Below are 18,126 nucleotides of genomic sequence, written 5' to 3'. Positions count from 1 at the left end.
ATGGGGCTAGTGACTGCTTCACAGGGCTATTGTGAGGATGAAATGAATGGGCTGAGACGCTTGGCATTGGACGTGGCTGGGGTAGGGTCTCAGGTGATGTCCCTGGGATGGTTCGATTCGTTGCCATGCACCATGCTTCCTCACTAGAGGAGTACGCGCTTCTGCTCCAGTAATTTCAAGGAGATGCTTATAAATATGCGTTCCCTCCTTGCAGACATGCCTGGGCTAGGAGACTTCTCTTGAGCCTGGGACTCACTGCCTTGTGTGCAGCAATGAAGGTCACAGCTCTGGCCCCACCCTTTGCTGACTTTGGGACCTTGGGCAGGTCCTTCATCACCCTGGGACTCAGTTTCCTCATCTGTAACAATGGGCTAATAATGATGCCCCCCACCCACCCTCAAACATTGTGTGAGGCCAAAATGAGAATAGTATACATGAATTGCCAATAAGGGCTCAACCATGTGGTCATGGACCCCCTCCTCCTGGGGTCCCACGTAGCCCCAGGACCCCAGGCACCCCTCTAACATGCAACTCGGCTTCCTCCCCGGGTTCTTGTCTTACAGCTTATGTTACGGTTCCTGGAGTGAGAGGAGTAAAATTGGTCTCCCCATCTGCTCTCTGCTTTGCCTTCCTTTTCACTTTTCATCTCCCCAGGCTGTTCATTGCTCATCCATTCATACATTCACTTACTGACACATTTACAAATATTTATACTGGTCACTGTGCTAGGCACTGCGAGACCCGCTGGTGAACGGCAGGGATATGGCCCCTGCCCTCATGGAGTCTTAGCCTTCAGCAATTAAACATCCAATTAAATGTATAATTCTCAGTTAACATGAGACTATAAAGGAAAAAAGCAGGGGGCTGTTAGGCCTGCGTCTTCTAGGGGATCGGGGAAACCTGACTGCAGTGCTATTTGACAGCTGTCTGAAAGGTGCTTAGGGTTCACTGGGCCACTGAGAGACAGGGAGGCCCAGGTGGAGGGAGAGCATGGGCAAAGGCCCTGAGGTGGGGAGGTCACAGGTTGGCTGACCGAAGTGACTGCCGGACAGAGAGCTGGGGAGTGCCAGGGCTGGAAGACTCAGCTGGCCGGGCCATATAAGCTGCATAAAACACTGTAAGGAGTTTATCCTAAGAAGCTTCAGCCCTTACATGGTTGTGAGCAGATCCTCACAAACTCTTAATGGGAAGGGAAGAGTGGAGCCATTCGGAGTTTCAGGCGGTGTGTGAGCAAGGGGGCGGTGCTCTGCACATCCACACAGGACCTTCCTCTTCAGTCACACGCTAGAGGAACAACTCACGATTTGCACTTAGTCCTGAATCCTGGTGGTGACACAGAAGAAAGTCATAGACACTCGGGGTGGGGCAGAGGGGCCCTCACTGAGTCCTCTGCTGTCATCCAGCCCTGATGATTGATTCTAATCCAGGCCGCTTCTGAGGATGCGAGGAAAAGGCTGTTAGCATAGGCCCTACTGTGCACCTGGCAGACCCAAGTTCTTCATCTCAGCTGACCTTACCAGCCCCCCCGCGGGCATGGGTGGGGGTCCCCTGTTGTCCACAGAAAGAAAACAGGGCTGGGAGCTTGTGAGGGCCCTGCCCAAGATCCCGAGGCCCCTGCCAGCCAGGTGTTGGGGCCAAAGTCCATGCTTCCCTGCCCTGTGGGTAACACAGGGGAGAGCACATTACTGTTTCTGAAGTACTTTGGACAGTCACGCCAGGTCAAAAGCTCTGTGTGGTCAAAAGCTACAAGGCCTGTGGCTGGGGGAGCCGCGCCGAGGACGTGATTTTGAGGCTTTCTTAGTCCAGACTTGCCTTCGCAGCTTCCCGGGATCTCCCAGGTCTGGGTGGTCATCGGCGCCCTTACCCGGGAGGGCTCTGCTCCCCTAAATGCCCCTGTGCACCTGCCCCAGCCCCTTCCCTCCTCCTGGTGCTTGGGTCATGCCGTTCCCTGTGCATGCCAGTCCCCTTACATGCACATTTTTCCTCTATGATTTTTCCTGTTTTGATGAGACACTGCTCTTGGCCGTGCTGGTTCCCAAGAGGGGACGAGGCCCCGGCCCGGCCAGCTGGTCATTCAGGAACTTTGCTCCTAGGCCCAGCCCCACACCCAGCCGTATTCCACCAGGCCCAGAACCTTTGAGCTCCATGTGAATGGGGCCTGTCCCACCCACCCCCAACTCCCATGGCCGCCTCCTTATCGCCCTTCCCAACTGACGGAAAAGGCCATATTCCAGCCTGGAACTAGCTTGCCCCCATTTCTGTTTTCTTCCAGGCTGAAGGGTGGGGGAGTTTCCTAGAGTTCTTGGTCCCGCCGACATCTGAGCCCATGGCGTCGGGACCTGCTTTACAGGCTGCCGTGAGGGAAGCAAAAGGAGTGGGGGTGCCTATCAAATGCATTAGCTCCTTGGTTTGTTCATTCATTCATTTGACAGATGCACAGAGCACTTACTCTGTGCCAGGCATTGTTCTAGGCACTAGACATTAAAGATTAGAAATTAAAAAGTGTCCTGGAGCCAGGTGCGGTGGCTCACGCCTGTAATCCCAGCACTTTGGGAGGCCAAGGTGGGCGGATTACTTGAGGTCAGGAGTTTGTGACCAGTCTGGCCAACATGGCGAAACCCCATCTCTACTAAAAATACAAGAATTAGCTGGGTGTGGTTGCGGGCGCCTGTAACCCCAGCTACTCGGGAGGCTGAGGCTGGAGAATTGCTTGAGCCCAGGAGGCGGAGGTTGCAGTGAGCTGAGATCATGCCATTGCATTCCAGCCTGGGTGACAGAGTGAGACTGTCTCAAAAAAAAAAAAAAAATGTCCTAAAGGTCACAGTGCCATCCCAACCCCGTGAAGTGTGGCTGCTCTCATTGGCTCCACTTAGCAGGATGAAACCGGGGTTCAGAGAGCTGCCACAGATGCCTGGTGCTGCTGGTCCCTTCTCTGCTACCTCTCAGAGAATCACCTTAAAAGCCCCCTTTTTAGGGCACCTGGAGCCCTCCGTAGCCCTCACACCTCCTGCGCTGAGCCTGGGCTGGATTGCAGCCCTTGCTCCTGTCCTCTGCAGGTGCCCTTGGGCAGGGGACAGCCTGCCTAGCTGTACACAGTGGCCTTGCCAAGACCACAGCATAGCCCATAGGTGGTGGCTTCAGGATTTGGAAGCCGGGTTTCTCTAACTCCAAACTCCAATCAGTACTTTGAGCTTCTGGATTGTTTGTCGGCTGGGTTAGCTCTGTTCTATTTTTCCAACTGTTTCTTGCCTTTAAGCTGCGCTTTGCCTACAGCTTTTTTTTAATTGCCTACCTTTTCTTAATTATTCAGCTCTGCCAGAGGTGCTTCTGTTGAAAGTACTTGTCCTGAGAAGTTTCAAGCTTTTAATCTTACCTTTGACGCACATTTAACTGTCCCATGCTCCTATGTGTTTGTTCATTTCTTATTCATTCTTTCACCAAACAGCGTTGGTTCAGTGCCAGGGAGGGGAAGGGACAGAGGTGAACAAGACGTGTCACCAGCCTCAGCCGCTCAGGTGTGTGAGACAGTGCGCTCAAGTGGGCTCATCAGTTCCCTGATGGGGGAGCAGAGGAGGGCAGGAGGGTGTGGAGAGGTGTGGCAACCTTGAAGGACTTTGGTGATGATGACGATCACAGCCAGCCCTGAATAGGGTTCTCTTTATGCCTGCACCGTTCTGCCCCCTCACGTCTGTTAACATGCTTCATCCCCACACCCAGTCATTAGGAACAACCTACACATTGGGAAGCCGAGGCACAGAGAGGTTAATTAACCTGCTCAGGGTTGCCCAGAGCCAGGGCAGAGCTGGGGTTTGAACCCAGGCCTCCCGGCTCCTGCATCTGCCCCCTCCTCACTGCACCACACTGCATGCACAAGAGCTCTCTGGACGCAGGGATGGGAGCATGTGTGCAGCCTCAGAGCTGTGACCGTGGAAGAAACAGACTGCTCCGAGGCTCTGCTGCAGAATCTGGGCCAGCAGGTGTCTGGGAGGAAACCACCCTTGGGCCGGGTCCTGGGGTCAGGACAAGGAGAGGGACTGGTGCTTGAGTGCTTCTGGATCCGCAGATCCACGGTGGGGCTTCTGAATGATCTTGTGTGAGGAAGGAGTCCAGGGTGTTAGCCACGCCTGTGTTTCTTTGTGAGCACAAAAACATACTCCATAGCCAGAGTTCCACAGTGTTCGGAGCTCTGCCTGAGGGCCTGGGCTGGCGTTGTGTGAGAAGGAAGGGCCAGCGAGGGCGGATGTAGGCTCAGCCAGCCTCGGCCGGAGACCAGCCCTGGCAGTGACCGCCTGGGGTCACTCTGGGTGAAACTTATCCACCCTCCTGGGCACTCTGCGCTCTGCTTCAAATCCACCACCGAAAACAAGCCGAGTCCTGCGGTGGCCTGCAGGGCCTGTGGGATGTGTCCTCCATCCGCCTTGCTGACCTCGTCCCGTGCCACCTGCTCCTCCCTGCATGCCAGCCACAGTGGCCACTGCTGCTCCTGACACAGGCCAGCCTCACGCCTACCTCAGAGCCGTGGCCAAGCGCTGGCCATTCCCTCCGTTCAGAACGCTCTTCCCGGGCCCTTGGCAGAGTGGGTGCCTCCCTTCCCTCGGGTCTCTGCCCTGACCTCACCCAGCCTGCAGTGCTCTCCGTCTGGCTCTGTCAGACCCCCCGTTCTCCTTCATAGCTCTTCCCACTCTCTGGAACAGTCCCATCTCCTTTTGGCTTGTTTATTATCTGTACCCTCCATGGGAGCCTTGGTTCCTCAGAGCACAGGCCTGGCCTGTCTTGTTCATGCCTGTTGCTGCAGTGCCATCAATGGAGCCTGGCACTTGTGGATGCTGACTACTCGTTGGCTGAATGAATGAACCTCAGTTGCCTCATTTGTAAAATGGGAAGCATCACACTGATCAACTAACGTTGGGGTAAAGATGAAAGGCATGTTATTTGGGTCAAGGCACCCAGCACCGTGCCTGACACATAGTAGGTACTTAGGAATTGGTAAATAATGCATGTGTCAGCCCAAGTGCAAGTTACTGGCCTTGTTTAGACAAAGTGTACACGGCATAGCTCTGTTTTTTGGCATTGCCAGGACAGCCTGGTGCTCCCCAGCTCTAAAACTCAGGGTGAGGCCGGGCGCGGTGGCTCAAGCCTGTAATCCCAGCACTTTGGGAGGCCGAGATGGGTGGATCACGAGGTCAGGAGATCGAGACCATCCTGGCTAACACGGTGAAACCCCATCTCTACTAAAAATACAAAAAAATTAGCCGGGCATGGTGGCAGGCGCCTGTAGTCCCAGCTACTCGGGAGGCTGAGGCAGGAGAATGGCGTGAACCCAGGAGGCGGAGCTTGCAGTGAGCCGAGATAGTGCCACTGCACTCCAGCCTGGGCGACAGAGCAAGACTCCGCCTCAAAAAAAAAAAAAAAACAAAAAAACAAAAAAAAACCTCAGGGTGATAGGTAGGGCAGAATAAGGTAAGGGCAGAAAATAAGAAAAGAGGAGGAAGTGAAAAGGAAAAAGCGCTTTGCAGTGTGGACTACTTTTCAGTAGAAACGTAGAAAGACATAGTTTACCTCAAGGCCTCGTTTTGCCCACTGGAAAGTTTATAAATTCCTGCCAAGAACTTTTACTTATTTATTTGTTTGTTTGTTTGTTTGTTTGTTTGTTTATTATTTTTAGATGAAGTTTTGCTCTTGTCACCCAGGCTGGAGTGCAGTGGCACAATCTCGGCTCACTGCAACCTCTGCCTCCGGGGTTCAAGCAATTCTCCTGCCTCAGCCTCCCGAGTAGCTGGGATTACAGGTGCACACCACTGCACCTACTAATTTTTGTATTTTTAGCAGAGGCAGGGTTTCACCATGTTGGCCAGGCTGGTCTCAAACTCCTGACCTCAAATGATCTGCCCACTTCAGCCTCCCAAAGTGCTGGATTACAGGTGTGAGCCACGTTGCCTGGGCAACTGAGTGAGACTACATCTCAATAAAAAAAGGATGGCACTAGGTGAGGGGGGAGATAAGGAAGTGCAGTAGAGGAAGATGTAAGTGGAGACTTCCTTACGGCATCGAGACCACACAAATGGGCACGTGTTTATAGAAAGGCCTAGTGGTGAGGACGGTAATGGTGATGGGCACTCCTGAGCACAAAGGTAGATGCCCTTCAGCTGCAAAATCCCATTTCCTTGAAGAATTCTCCGCAGCAAGTTGGCTGGCCGGCCTTGACTTTTCTCTTCCTGAAGGGAGCCTGGTTCTCCACTGACTCAGCAGGGAACGTGCCCTTTAGTGGCACTTATTGATGTCAGGATGTGAAAAACTTCCTCAACCTCAAATTTGGGACGTCCTTACCAGTGTTTCTCAAATTTCAATCACTCTAAGGCCACTATCACAGTTTGTGCTGCACCTACGTCTACTCATACTGTTATATGCTCTGTGTTTTATTTAAATGGACTCACTTTTTAAAAAGCTTGCATAGATGAGTTTTAAAAGGCAAACCCTTTACCTCATCTCTAAAAATGGAAGACCTGCCATGAGTCCCATGAGTCCAAGGTACCTGTGAAAGTCAAAGCAGTGAGATGAATGTTCTATCCTAGAGCTATTGCTGGTAGACGGTTCCATGCCTGAAGCCTAGCCTTCTGTTTATACATACATGTATCCTACATACAAAGCCTCCCTGTGTCACCCGGGCTGGAGTGCAGCGGTGCAGTCCCAGCTTACTGCAACCTCAGCCTCCCCATTAGCAGGGACTCCAGGTAGCACACCACCACGCCTGGCTCATATTTGTGTTTTTTAGTAGAGACAGGGTGTTGTCATATTGGTCAGGCTGGTGTCGAACTCCTGACCTCAAGTGATCCGCCTACCTCTGCCTCCCAACGTGCTGGGATTACAGGCGTGAGCCATCATGCCTGGCCTAGTGTTCTTTTTATTAAAAAGTGTGATTATTAAGTGTAAAAAGACCTGCTGGCACCAAATGAGATTTTTTTTTCTAAACTCGATTATGAGAATTGAAAGAAAAATAATCACTACTTCTGTGGGTGATTTGTGTTATTTGCTGCCCTCTCTGGTTTTCACCTAAAACCGTCTTAGGTATACCCACTGTGCAGCCTCCCAGAACCGCCCACCTCCTTCCGGAGGGCCAGGAGACACAGACTCCTTGGGCACGTCCAGTCGCACCTTCAGGCTGAGTGGCCAGGAGTCCTCCCGTGGCCAAGCCCACCTCTCTCTTCCAGGAATTCAAGTCAGCGTTTTTGTTGGTCCAGATCTGAAGCCACTTCTTCCACGCAGCTGCCCCTGATCTCTCAACTTCGTAGCATTTTGGCTCTTTAAAAAAGAAAAGAAAAGAAAAAAACCAAACGTGTGACTTTCTTAGAGGTGTTAGAATTAGCCTCCTAGTATGTTGTTATTCTGACTTAATTCCGAGAGCAGGCCTTTGTCATATGGAGCTGGCACCTACTATGTCACAGCACTGCATGTGGCACAACAGACCAGGGCTTTTAATCGTTTTTGACATCTACTCTCTGAAGAATACATTTTATATCACAACCCAGTGTACAATGAAAACTCAACATGGCTGGGCGCAGTGCCTCACGCCTGTAATCCCAGCACTTTGGGAGGCTGAGGCAGGTGGATCATTTGCAGTCAGGAGGTTGAGACTAGCCTGACCAACATGTTGAAACTTTGTCTCTACTAAAAATACAAAAAAATTAGCTGGGCACGGTGGTGCATACCTATAGTCCTAGCTACTCGGGAGGCTGGGGCAAGAGAATCGCTTGAACCTGGGAGGTGGAGGTTGTAGTGAGCCGAGATCACGCCACTGCACTCCAGCTTGGACCACAGAGGGAGACTCCAGTCTCAAAACATAAACATCTCAACAGTGCTTCTCTTACTACACGCAATGACAATTAGTTTTTTGTTTTTGTTTTTTTTGAGACGGTGTCTTGCTCTGTGGCCCAGGCCAGAGTGCGATCGCATGATCTCAGCTCACTGCAACCTCCGCCTGCCTCCAGGGTTCAAATGATTCTCATGCCTCAGCCTCCTGAGTAGCTGGGACTACAGGCACGCACCATGACACCTGGCTGATTTTTGTATTTTCAGTAGAGACGGAGTTTCACCAGGTTGGCCTGGCTGGGTCTCAAACTCCTGGCGTCTAGTGATCTGCCCGCCTCAGCCTCCCAAAGTGCTGGGATTACGGGCATGAGCCACCACACCAGGCCGTCTTTTTTTTTTTTTAAATGCTGGTTGCAATCTACTACTTTATTTCTTAACCTACTAGTTGTCCTCATCTGCGGTTGGTAAAAGCATTGCTGTAGGGGGTTAAAGCATGAACCATATTAACAGGTCCCCCCCGCTTTTTTTTTTTTTTTCTGAGCACCTATTATATGCTGGGCACAGTGCTGAACACTGTCTCATTTTATCATGACCACGTTTTGCGAATCAGCCCACTGAGTCTCAGAGAGGGACATCACTTAAGCCCAGCTCACACAGCAAGTAAGAGCAAATTAAGATCCCAGCCTGGGTCAGCCTGGCTTACTTTCACGTCCTTGGGGCCTTGGAGCAGTTCCCTTGTGTATCTGCCGCAGAGCCTTGCTCAATGCTCTTCCCAGAGGAAGTGATCGAATGAAGGAATCAAATATCCAATTGCTATAGAAATTCTTTTTTTTTTTTTTTTTGAGACAGAGTCTCACTCTGTCACCCAAGCTGGAGTGCAATGTCACGATCTTGGCTCACAGCAACCTCTGCTTCCTGGGTTCAAGCAATTCTCTTGCCTCAGCTTCCCAAGTAGCTGGGATTACAGGCACCCACCACCAAATTTTTTGTATTTTAGTAGAGACTGGGTTTCACCATGTTGGCCAGGCTGGTCTCGAACTCTTGACCTCAGGTGATCCACCCTCCTCAGCCTCCCAAAGTGCTAGGATTACAGGCATGAGCCACTGCACCTGGCCTATAGAAAGAAATTCTAAAACAGTCTCTTTAATATTAACCTAAGCCAGTGCAAAGAGTTCCCAAATGTGGCTGATGACTTGTTTTTTTTTCTTTCTAAATGTTTAAGGAATTTTTAAATTGAGGTATTGCAGATTGTAAAGTGTTCTTAAGTATACAGTTCAATGGCTTTTTACCTGATAGTCCCATGTGGCCACCCCCAGATCAAGGTGCACACCACTTTCAGTGCCCCAGAAAGCTCCTGCATGCCCCTTCCCAGCCAGCACCCCCACTGCAGGGTGACCTGTCTCCTGACTTCCCTCCCCTTGCCTTAGTCTTACCTGTTCTTCAGGTCACATGCGTGGAATCATACGATCTGATCAGTGTGTGCTGGACTTCTTTCATCCCATGTCCCATCTGTGGGATCCATTCTGGTGGTCGGATCAGTGCTTCATTCTTTTTTATTGTTACAGTACCTGATTGGGGTACTTTTGAGCTTATTTTTTATTTCATAGAATATTTTGGACATGTAGAATCACATAAAGAATAATATACACCCACCTCCCATCCTAAGAAGCAAACCTTAAGCTCCTATATTTCTCTTCTGCCTGCACTTTCCATTTTGACCCATCTCCATCCTATCCCAGGAGAAATACTCTTCTAAATGTGGTATTTATCCTTCCCATGCAAGTTGGGAAATCTGTACTACCTATGTACAATTTCTTAACAGATCCTTTATTTGAGTGAGTATACAGTTGCTTTTTCTTATTTTGTATTGCCGAATCCAATTAAATTTTAATGTAAACGTTCCAAGTGTTTCTGGGATGCAGAACCTCACCTCCATGCTCTAGAGGTCAAGAGAGTTGGAGCAAAGTCCAGAAGAAAAGGCCAGCTGGGGAGGCAGGAGGAGAGCAGAGTGGGGAAGAGAAGCGGAGAGAAGTGGGAGTGGGAGGGAGATGCTCACAGCCCTCAGACAGCAGCCATGACCTGGTGGGGGCCCCTGCCGCTGCCCTAGATTTTCTCTCATCTTGGACCTATGGGGAATGCACCGTGCCCCTCTTTGGGGCCTAATTTCCTGTGTCCACTGGTGCCACCTCTTTGCAGAGGCAGCCTTCAGAGGGATTTGTGGGGGAGAAGGAGCTTCTCCTTTGGGAAGAAAATGCTTGTGGTCCTCCATGTACCCTACACCCTGGAACTGTGTCACAGGGGAAGCACTCCCCCATGGAGGCCAGGCACTGTGCTAAGCCTTTTGCCTGTACTAACATGCGAACCCCCTCTGAGCACGCCAGTGAAGTGAGCACTGTTTGGCAGCCTGAGAAACGGAAGCACGGGGCAGTGAAGGGAATTCCCCCAGGCCACAGCTAGCAAGTGGCAGAGCTGGGACTTGAACCCAGAAAGGGCAACTCCAGGCTCACCGCCCTGTACTCTCCAGCCTGTTGTCTAGTAGAGGCAAGGGAGGCCCAGGGGTCTTCGCCGATGCTTATCTCATTCTGTAACTCTGCATTCTCAGTGGAGGTTTTCTTGACTCTAGCTCCAGGCAGGCAGAGACTGCCTTTGTTTGGCTCCCATTTTTATCATTAGCAGAGCAGGTGCTAGTGATAGTTGCTGAACGGGTGCTGGATGAATGCATGAACAAATGCATGAATGTGGAAATGAAAGGGGATGCAGATGGAGATGATGCAGATGGAGATGATGCAGATGGAGAGCAGTGGCCATGCAGAATCTTTGCAGACTTTGGCTTCAGGCTGTGGGGGATCCGCAAGCCAAGGGTTTGAATTCCAGCTCCAGTGCTTGCCAGCAATGCCACCTTGGGTGACCTTTATCGTGCTACCCGGAAAGTGGGGTTGCTGGCAGCCCCTCCCTCCTGGCATCAGTGACACTGCATGGTCAGGGTGTGATCCCTTTGGGTACAAGCGGGGGTGGTGGACCTCCCAGGTGGGCAGGTCCAGTTTGGATGAAAGGCCAAGGACAATTCACAGGCGAGCACAGGAGTCCTTGCTTAGCCCCAGCAATTCCACAGAACCTGCTGTGAACTGCTGGCTGCTGCCTGTAACTTCTCCTTGTCCCTATTTCCACTCCTTGCAGGCCGCAAGAACAACTGCTGGCTGGCCTTGGCCACTGCCTCAGTGTTCCAGCCTCTGCTGTCATTTGACACCAAGAAGACAGCCAGGCAGGCCTTGGCTCGCTGCAGAGGTTACTCCACCCCCAGTCCTCACCGTCCCCCAGTCCTCTGGGTCCTGGCTGGGCTAGGCAGGAGGGCACTTACCTCTCCCTTCTCTCTCTGCCATAGCATGAACCAGCAGAGGGGCTCTCAACCCTGGTGCTGGGCAGTGGGTCTAGATTTCCCTCTCCGTCTGCAAGTATACCCACAATTTCCCTTCCCTGCTTTCTGGGCTCAGCGGGGCTATTCACAGGAAGCATGGTGGACCTCTCCCTCACAGTGAGCAACTGACCTTTTTTGAGCACCTAGTGAATGCCAAGGGTTCTTTCTACATTCCAATTCGTGATCTCATTTGTTTCTCAAAATCTCCCTAGGAGGGAGACGTAATGCCCCTCCCCATTTTACAGATGAGTAAACTGAGACTCCAAGAGGTTCAGCCAGTTGCCTAGCAGAGGCAGGATTTGAGCCGAAAGCTGGGTTGTCTGTACTCCCCTCCATGCTGCTCTGCAGAAAAGAGAAGCCCTGAGAAAGCTCAGGAATGTAGTGACAGTCGCAGTGCTAGCGATGATGGTAAGCACAGCTCACGTCCACCATGTGCTTGCTACGTGCTGGGAGCTGCTATTCATGCCTTACGTGCATTTCTGCGTTTAATCCTTACTTCTGTGAGGTAAGCAGTATTTTAACCCCATTTTACAGATGAAAAACACTGGCGGTTCAGAGAAGAATCTGTCTAAAGTCATGCAGCTAATGCATGAGACAGTAGAGCCCCTGGCTCTGAAAATCCATGGGGATTGAAATGCCAAGCACACTGGTTCATCCAGACAATGGGATATTGTTCAGGATTGAAAGGTAATGAGCTAGAAAACTGTGAAAAGACATGAAGGAGCCTTAAATGCCTCTTACTGAATGAAAGAAGCCAATCTGAAGAGGTTCTATACTGTATGATTTTAACTCTGTGACGTTCTGGAAAAGGCAAAACTATGGCGACAGTAAAAGATCAGTGGTTGCCAGGGGCTGGGGGGAGGGAGGGATGAATAGGCGGAGCACAGAGGATTTTTAGGGCAATGACACTGTGTGATACTGTGGTGATTGATACATGTCATTATACATTTGTCTAAACCCAAGGAATGTACAGCACCAAGAGTGACCCCTGATGTAAAGTATGGACTTTGAGAGACAATAATGAGTCAGTGTTCATTCATCAGTCATAACAAATGTCCCCTTGGGTACAGGATGTTGATAGGGAGGCTGTGCATGTGTGGGGACAGGCAGGATATGGGAAATCGCTATCTTCTGCTCAATTTTGCTATAAACCTAAAACTGCTCTAAAAAAATCTTATGTTTTAAAAGAGGGACAAAAGTTAAACAGGTTCACGATGCACTTGGTGCTTGAGCCACCACAAGCCCAGCAGTGATGTCCACTGGGGTGTGGCTCTGCCTTGTGTGGGGGCTTCCCTGGCTGGCTTAGCTGTGGGCTCATCTTTTCCAGGCCTGCTGTCAGGTGTAGTTTGAAATCCAGTTCAGGAGTGCACCCTGCATGGGGAGCTAGAGGGAGGCAATGGTTGCTGTTGGGTGACTAGCAGAGGCTGAGGGGATGGCAGGCATGCCAGGGCCCTGACAGGGTATAGACAGATCTTCCCCCCTGGGGAGGAGGAAGGAGGAGGTGAGGGGGGTGACAACTGCATTCTTTGGTCCCCATTCCCCAGGACAGTGTGTGCTCAGGGGAGGCTGGCCTCACCCCTGCCAAGGAATTGCAAAATTCAGCCTCAGTTGAATGAGTGTCCTTTGGAAAAGTACATTTTGCTCAGGAGCCAAGTAAAACTGAGGACTCTGCAGCCAGCACACTGAAGTCGCTGGCCATGACTCACACCGAGTGGGATGGGGAGGGCCGAGTTGGGAGGCAAGCCACTGCTCTCTGGTGGTCCAGGCTCCCTCTGGCGCCAGACCCCTCGGCTGGGCTCAGGTCCCTCAGCTGGGATATTTTGTGTGCCAGAGGCAGCAGCCTCAGATGGCTTTGTCAGGGTTCAGACTCGCCTTGCTGTTTAGAAAAGATGTTGTCTCTAAGAAGTCATGGAGAAAATGAATCACTGTAAAAATCAAATTTTCTTATCCACTTGCATTATTGGTTTAGAGATGGCTTCTCTCCAAGATTAATTTTTGGTAGACTGCAGATCAAAATATTTAGGGGCATCTGGGGGTGTCGTGAGAAGAGCCCCAGATGGGACACTCGTTCTTCCTTGTGACATTAGGCAATTTGGTACAGCTTTCTGGATCAGTTTTTGCCTTTAAGATGCATCTGGACTCATCAAAGCCAGAAAGTATGGAGCAAATGTTCCTATTCCCATGTCCTTGGCAGACATTGCTAATCTATCTCCGGGCTCCAGCAGAGTCAGGTCTCAGCCTTAGTTAGCAGCCTGGCAACCACTAGACTTGATCCCTGAGATGAAACCTCTTGACCACACAGGAACTCCATGATCTCGAAGCTCCCTTCTGGCTCTATAACTTTTATGTTTCTCTCTCTTCTTGTTATATTTTTCATTCTACTGACTATTCTGATACAAAAATACTTCATGTTCAAGATTTAAGGCCAAGTTCACAAACTGATAATACTCAGGCCACGTCTGACCCACAGAAGTGTTTTCTTTGCTTTGCATATTATTTTATTTTTAAAATACTTGGCATCATTTTTTAATTGGTGATTTCACCTCATTCCCCAGATTTCTGGTTTCGCTTATCTGGCTGCCCTGGGACCCCTTGGTTCCAGCCATGTGCCAAGCTGGGAGGCTTTCTATGGACTCCACAGTTTGCCACAGGCCACACCCAGCCCACTTCTCTACTTTCCAGTTCCTGCCTATTCTCAGTAGACATTTTCCCACATGAAGTATACTTCTGTCCCACGTGTAAGGCCTGGCCGTCTCATTTGCTGATGTGAGCTGCTGGGTGACCAGTGCTTGGGTCTGTTAATTGACTTGGGAGTGCTGACGTTTCCTGGAATCTCTTTCAGAGGGAAAGGTGTTTCCTCTCTATGAATAATAACTGCCTGATGAATTAGTTTTACATTTTTATTTTCTCATGTGGGCTTTCCTTAAAGCAGGGGCTCAGTTATGCCATGAACTGTTGAAGAAAGCACAGGTTGAGGCAGATGTGGGAAATTTAGCAGGGGGAGCGGGGAACAGAGCCCTTCCCTCCCTCTCGCAGCCGCTCCCTTCCTCCCCGCCTGCCTGCCTGGATCTCCTCTGTGGAGCGTCGTTGCTGGTGGGTGGTGAGGAAGCCAGGTGGCTCCCTGAGGGTACTCACCTGCACAGCTCAGGTGAGCTCTTGGCTCAGGAAAGACCCACAGTCTTCCCTGGCTCAGTGGGCCTTTTGCTGCTTCAAGATGACGCTGCCCACTTAAGCTCACAGTGCCAGCCCCTGGGGAACCCCAAGACGTGTAAGACAACCTCCTGCCCTTGAGGAATTCACAGCTTTGAGGGGAAGACACCAATAGTATTAACGGGTCAGTGTGGGCTGTACTGTTCATTTGTGAATGCAGTCCACGCATGCTCAGTGACATCAATCACAGCACGTGCCCAGTAATAACAGGGAGACCTCAGGGGCTGCAGAGGGCCCCATGGGGGCACTTCATCCGGCCTGAGGCTGATTGAAGATGGCTTCTCAGAGAAAGGGATGGTGAGCTGAGTTTTCAATTGCCTGAGGCCTCTGACCTCACTGGCCACTCCAGCCATATCCGCCTCCCTGCTGTTCCCTGCTGTTCCAGGAACCTGACGCTCCCTGCCTCAAGGCCTTTGCACTTGCTGTCCCTTCTGCCTGGAATGCTGTTCCCTGGCTATGCCTGTGGCTGTTGTCTCATTTAATTCTATCTCCATTTGCATGTTATGATCTCCTTGTCTGATGAGCCCCATCCGAAGGGCCCTGGCATTCCACTATTTCCTTAACCTGTTTTATTTTTCTTCATAACGCTTGTCAGCACTGACATATATGAGTTCATTCACTGTTGGTCTCTCCCACTAGGAGATAATCTAGGTGAAGGCAGGGAGGTTTGTGTCTGACCTCTGATGTGCTCCCAGCACCTAGATCAGTGCGCGGTCCACAGTAAGCACTCGGTGATGCAAAGTACTGTGAGCTGCTGGAGGAGAGGGGGTGATGCAGACAGATGGCACCGCGCTGGAATAGCAGTGGTCTTTGGGGAACAAAGAATGTTGGCGGGCAGTGGGGTGGGAAGGAGGGACAGATAGCAGCCAAAGACAGATCTGCTAAGACAGGCCCTGACTGTGTCTCTCTTTTTATTTATAACCTGCTTATTATAGAAAAACTGACAACACCGAGATATGCCCAAATGAAAGTGATCACCAACTAGCCTCTCAGCCAGGCCGACAAGGAGAACATGCTGACCCCTTTCCTAAGGCGCTTTTGCCTAGAATTGTGTGGAGAATCTCATCTTTTCATTTGTGAGCCAGATCTTGCTTTCTGAAGCGCACAGCAGCCTGCCCCTTCAGGTCTCTTCGTTGTGCTCCCAGCCCAGTGCAGTAGCCTTGTGTTCAGATGGACGAGGACATGTACTCCTGCTTGGCCATGAGATACAGTAACCTTGGGCCTCGGGGGGCCATGAAGCTTTGCGGAAACTTCCACCCTTTCTCCTCCAGCCTCGTCCCCATGTGTCTGCCTGTACTCAAGGCCTCAGTCTGAGTCACTGTCTCTACACAGTCTTTCCTGAACCTCAGTTTTCTTTTTCTGTAAAAATGGGGATGAAGCCGGTGTTTATACCTGAATGGTTTTGAGGATCAGATTTGAGGATCAGATGAGACAATATGAGTTACTACTTGGGTTCATGGGAGGTACTCAGTAAATATCATTCTCCTTCCCCTCTTAAAATCTTAATCCTGCACTGTGCTTTTACCCCAGGCCTCCCCAGAACTCAGCCTTGACTTATTTCTCAAGGTCACTGAGAGTGTTGTCAAAAGGTGGTCTCAGGCCAGGCTCGGTAGCTCACACCTGTAATCCCAGCACTTTGGGAGGCCGAGGCAGGTGAATCACTTGAGGCCAGGAGTTCGAGACCAGCCTGACCAACATGATGAAACCCTGCCTCTACTAAAAATTCAAAAATTAGCCGGGCATGGTGGCACATGCCTGTAATCCCAGCTACTTGGGAGGCTGAAGCAAGAGAATCGCTTGAGCCCGGGAGGGGGAGGTTGCAGTGAGCCGTGATCGCGCCACTGCACTCCAGCCTTGGCAACGAGCAAAACTGTATCTCAGAAAAAAAAAAAGAGAGAGAGAGAGAGAGAGAAACAGTGGTCTCATAGCACAAAGCAAAGCTGAATCAATTGGGCAGGTGGAGGCCAAGGGACACTTGGGTTTTCCCGAAAGGGGCACCTTTCACAGGTATCTTGGCATGGCTCCTTCCCCTAAATACTCCCCTCCTAAACTTAAAAACACTGACACCAACAGTTTATGCTTTTTAAATCTCTGTGAAAGGCCGTGCCTGGCGGGGAGCCACGGGCATGAGAATCCAGTCCCCGGAATAGCTCCTGCCTCTCAGCATTTAAATGCCGTCTGTATTTTTATCCAATGATGGGTCACTTTTGAAAAACCCCGCTCATGCTCTGCCCCTCTAAGAATACATTTCCATTTATAGCATCTGCACACAGGATGTTGTTGTATCCCGGTGTGGGGCCAGGAGGCTGTGTCCTATTTCCAGTGAGTTGGAAACACTTGGGGGGCTCTTGCTCCCCCTGGCCCAGCACTCCCTGTGGCCTTGACAAGCGGGAAGCCTGACTCCCGGCCAAGGCCTGGCTGCCTTTCCTCTTCCTGTGCAAGCCTGAGCTCATCTGTCTGTTGCAGGTGGGGGAGGTGAGTGGGGGTGAGGGGCCCCTCTCCAGCCTTGCCCAGTCAGGGCCTCCAGGTGACACAGCACCACATTTCCTCAACTCTGTGGACCCTGCATCCTTCCCTCACTCACCCAGTGCCACGGCCTGCTGTCAGCATGGGCCCTGCGTGGCATAGGAGGGCAGCGATGAGTACAGAGAGCCAAGGCTCCCAGGGCCCAGTGGGGAGTTTTTGGGAGGTCAGGGAGGATCCGTGTTCAGTCTCCAGGAGGAGGCTGGCCGGGGTTCCAGTCCTGACTCTGCTTCTTGCTAGCTGTGTGAGCTTAGGCAAGTGGCTTGGCCTCTCTGAGCCTCAGTTTCTGCATTTGTTGAAGGAACCTCAGGAGTAGTAGGGAAGATTCTGTGAATAGAGTAGGCCAAGTCTAAGCAGTGCTTGGCCCATAGGGTAGGAGTCCAGGAAATGCCAGTCCCCTTTCCTGTCCCTCTGTTGACCTGTGGTAAGTCAGGTGGGTGCGGGCTGAAAGTCTTAGGAAATCTGCTTGAAGTTAGAAATAAACACATGCCTTACACCTTAGGAATTCTAGCTTGCATGGGCGTCTCCAGAACTGTGCTTTTCAGCAAAGCAGATTCCTGCCCTGCCTGCCTCACCCCATACCAGTTCAGTTCATTCTACAGTGGGGCCCTGGAATCTGCAATTTTTTTTTTTTTTTTTGAGATGGAGTCTCGCTCTGTCCCCCAGGCTGGAGTGCAGTGGCATGATATTGGCTCACGCAACCACTGCCTCCTGGGTCCAAGCAATTCTCCTGCCTCAGCCTCCCAAGTAGCTGGAATTACAGGCACATGCCACCACACCTGGCACTTTTTTTGTATTTTTAGTGGAGACGGGGTTTCACCATGTTGGCCAGGCTGGTCTCAAATTCCTGATGTCAGGTGATCCGCCCGCCTCGGCCTCCCAAAGTGCTGGGATTACAGGTGTGAGCCACCTCGCCTGGCCGGAATCTGTAAATGTAACCAGCTTCCCACGGATTCTGAGGCAGTGGTCCTTGGACCACACTTTGAGAAATGTTGCCTTCTTCATCCACTGCACAAGTGTTTCTTTTGAACCTACTCTATGCCAGACACTTTTCTAGGCCCTGGTGATGTAGACAGATGGGGTTCCAGCTGTCTGGTGACTTACATTCTGATGGAGTCAGGCAGTGAGCAGATACACATAACTCAATGTCAGGGAATGATTTTAAGTGCTGT

At 51.1% G+C, this 18,126-nt stretch overlaps 1 protein-coding gene across 2 annotated transcripts in view; it reads left to right on the top strand.

Moving 5' to 3' along the window:
• The window catches only part of ERGIC1 (endoplasmic reticulum-golgi intermediate compartment 1), a 120,617-nt gene that overhangs the window by 21,891 nt on the left and 80,600 nt on the right, over positions 1-18,126 (top strand). The window contains exon 2 of one of the 2 annotated variants that reach the window (XM_073010524.1): positions 11,756-11,908. The exons of the other annotated variant lie outside the window; for it this stretch is intronic. Within the exon in view, the coding sequence (XP_072866625.1) occupies positions 11,844-11,908 (65 nt within the window). The 5' untranslated portion in view covers positions 11,756-11,843. The remainder of the gene's footprint in view (positions 1-11,755; positions 11,909-18,126) is intronic. 2 annotated transcript variants of the gene reach the window in all.

Source organism: Chlorocebus sabaeus, chromosome 23 (genome assembly GCF_047675955.1).
Source record: "Chlorocebus sabaeus isolate Y175 chromosome 23, mChlSab1.0.hap1, whole genome shotgun sequence".
Classification (NCBI taxonomy): domain Eukaryota; kingdom Metazoa; phylum Chordata; class Mammalia; order Primates; family Cercopithecidae; genus Chlorocebus; species Chlorocebus sabaeus.
This window is presented reverse-complemented; position numbering and strand designations above follow the sequence as displayed.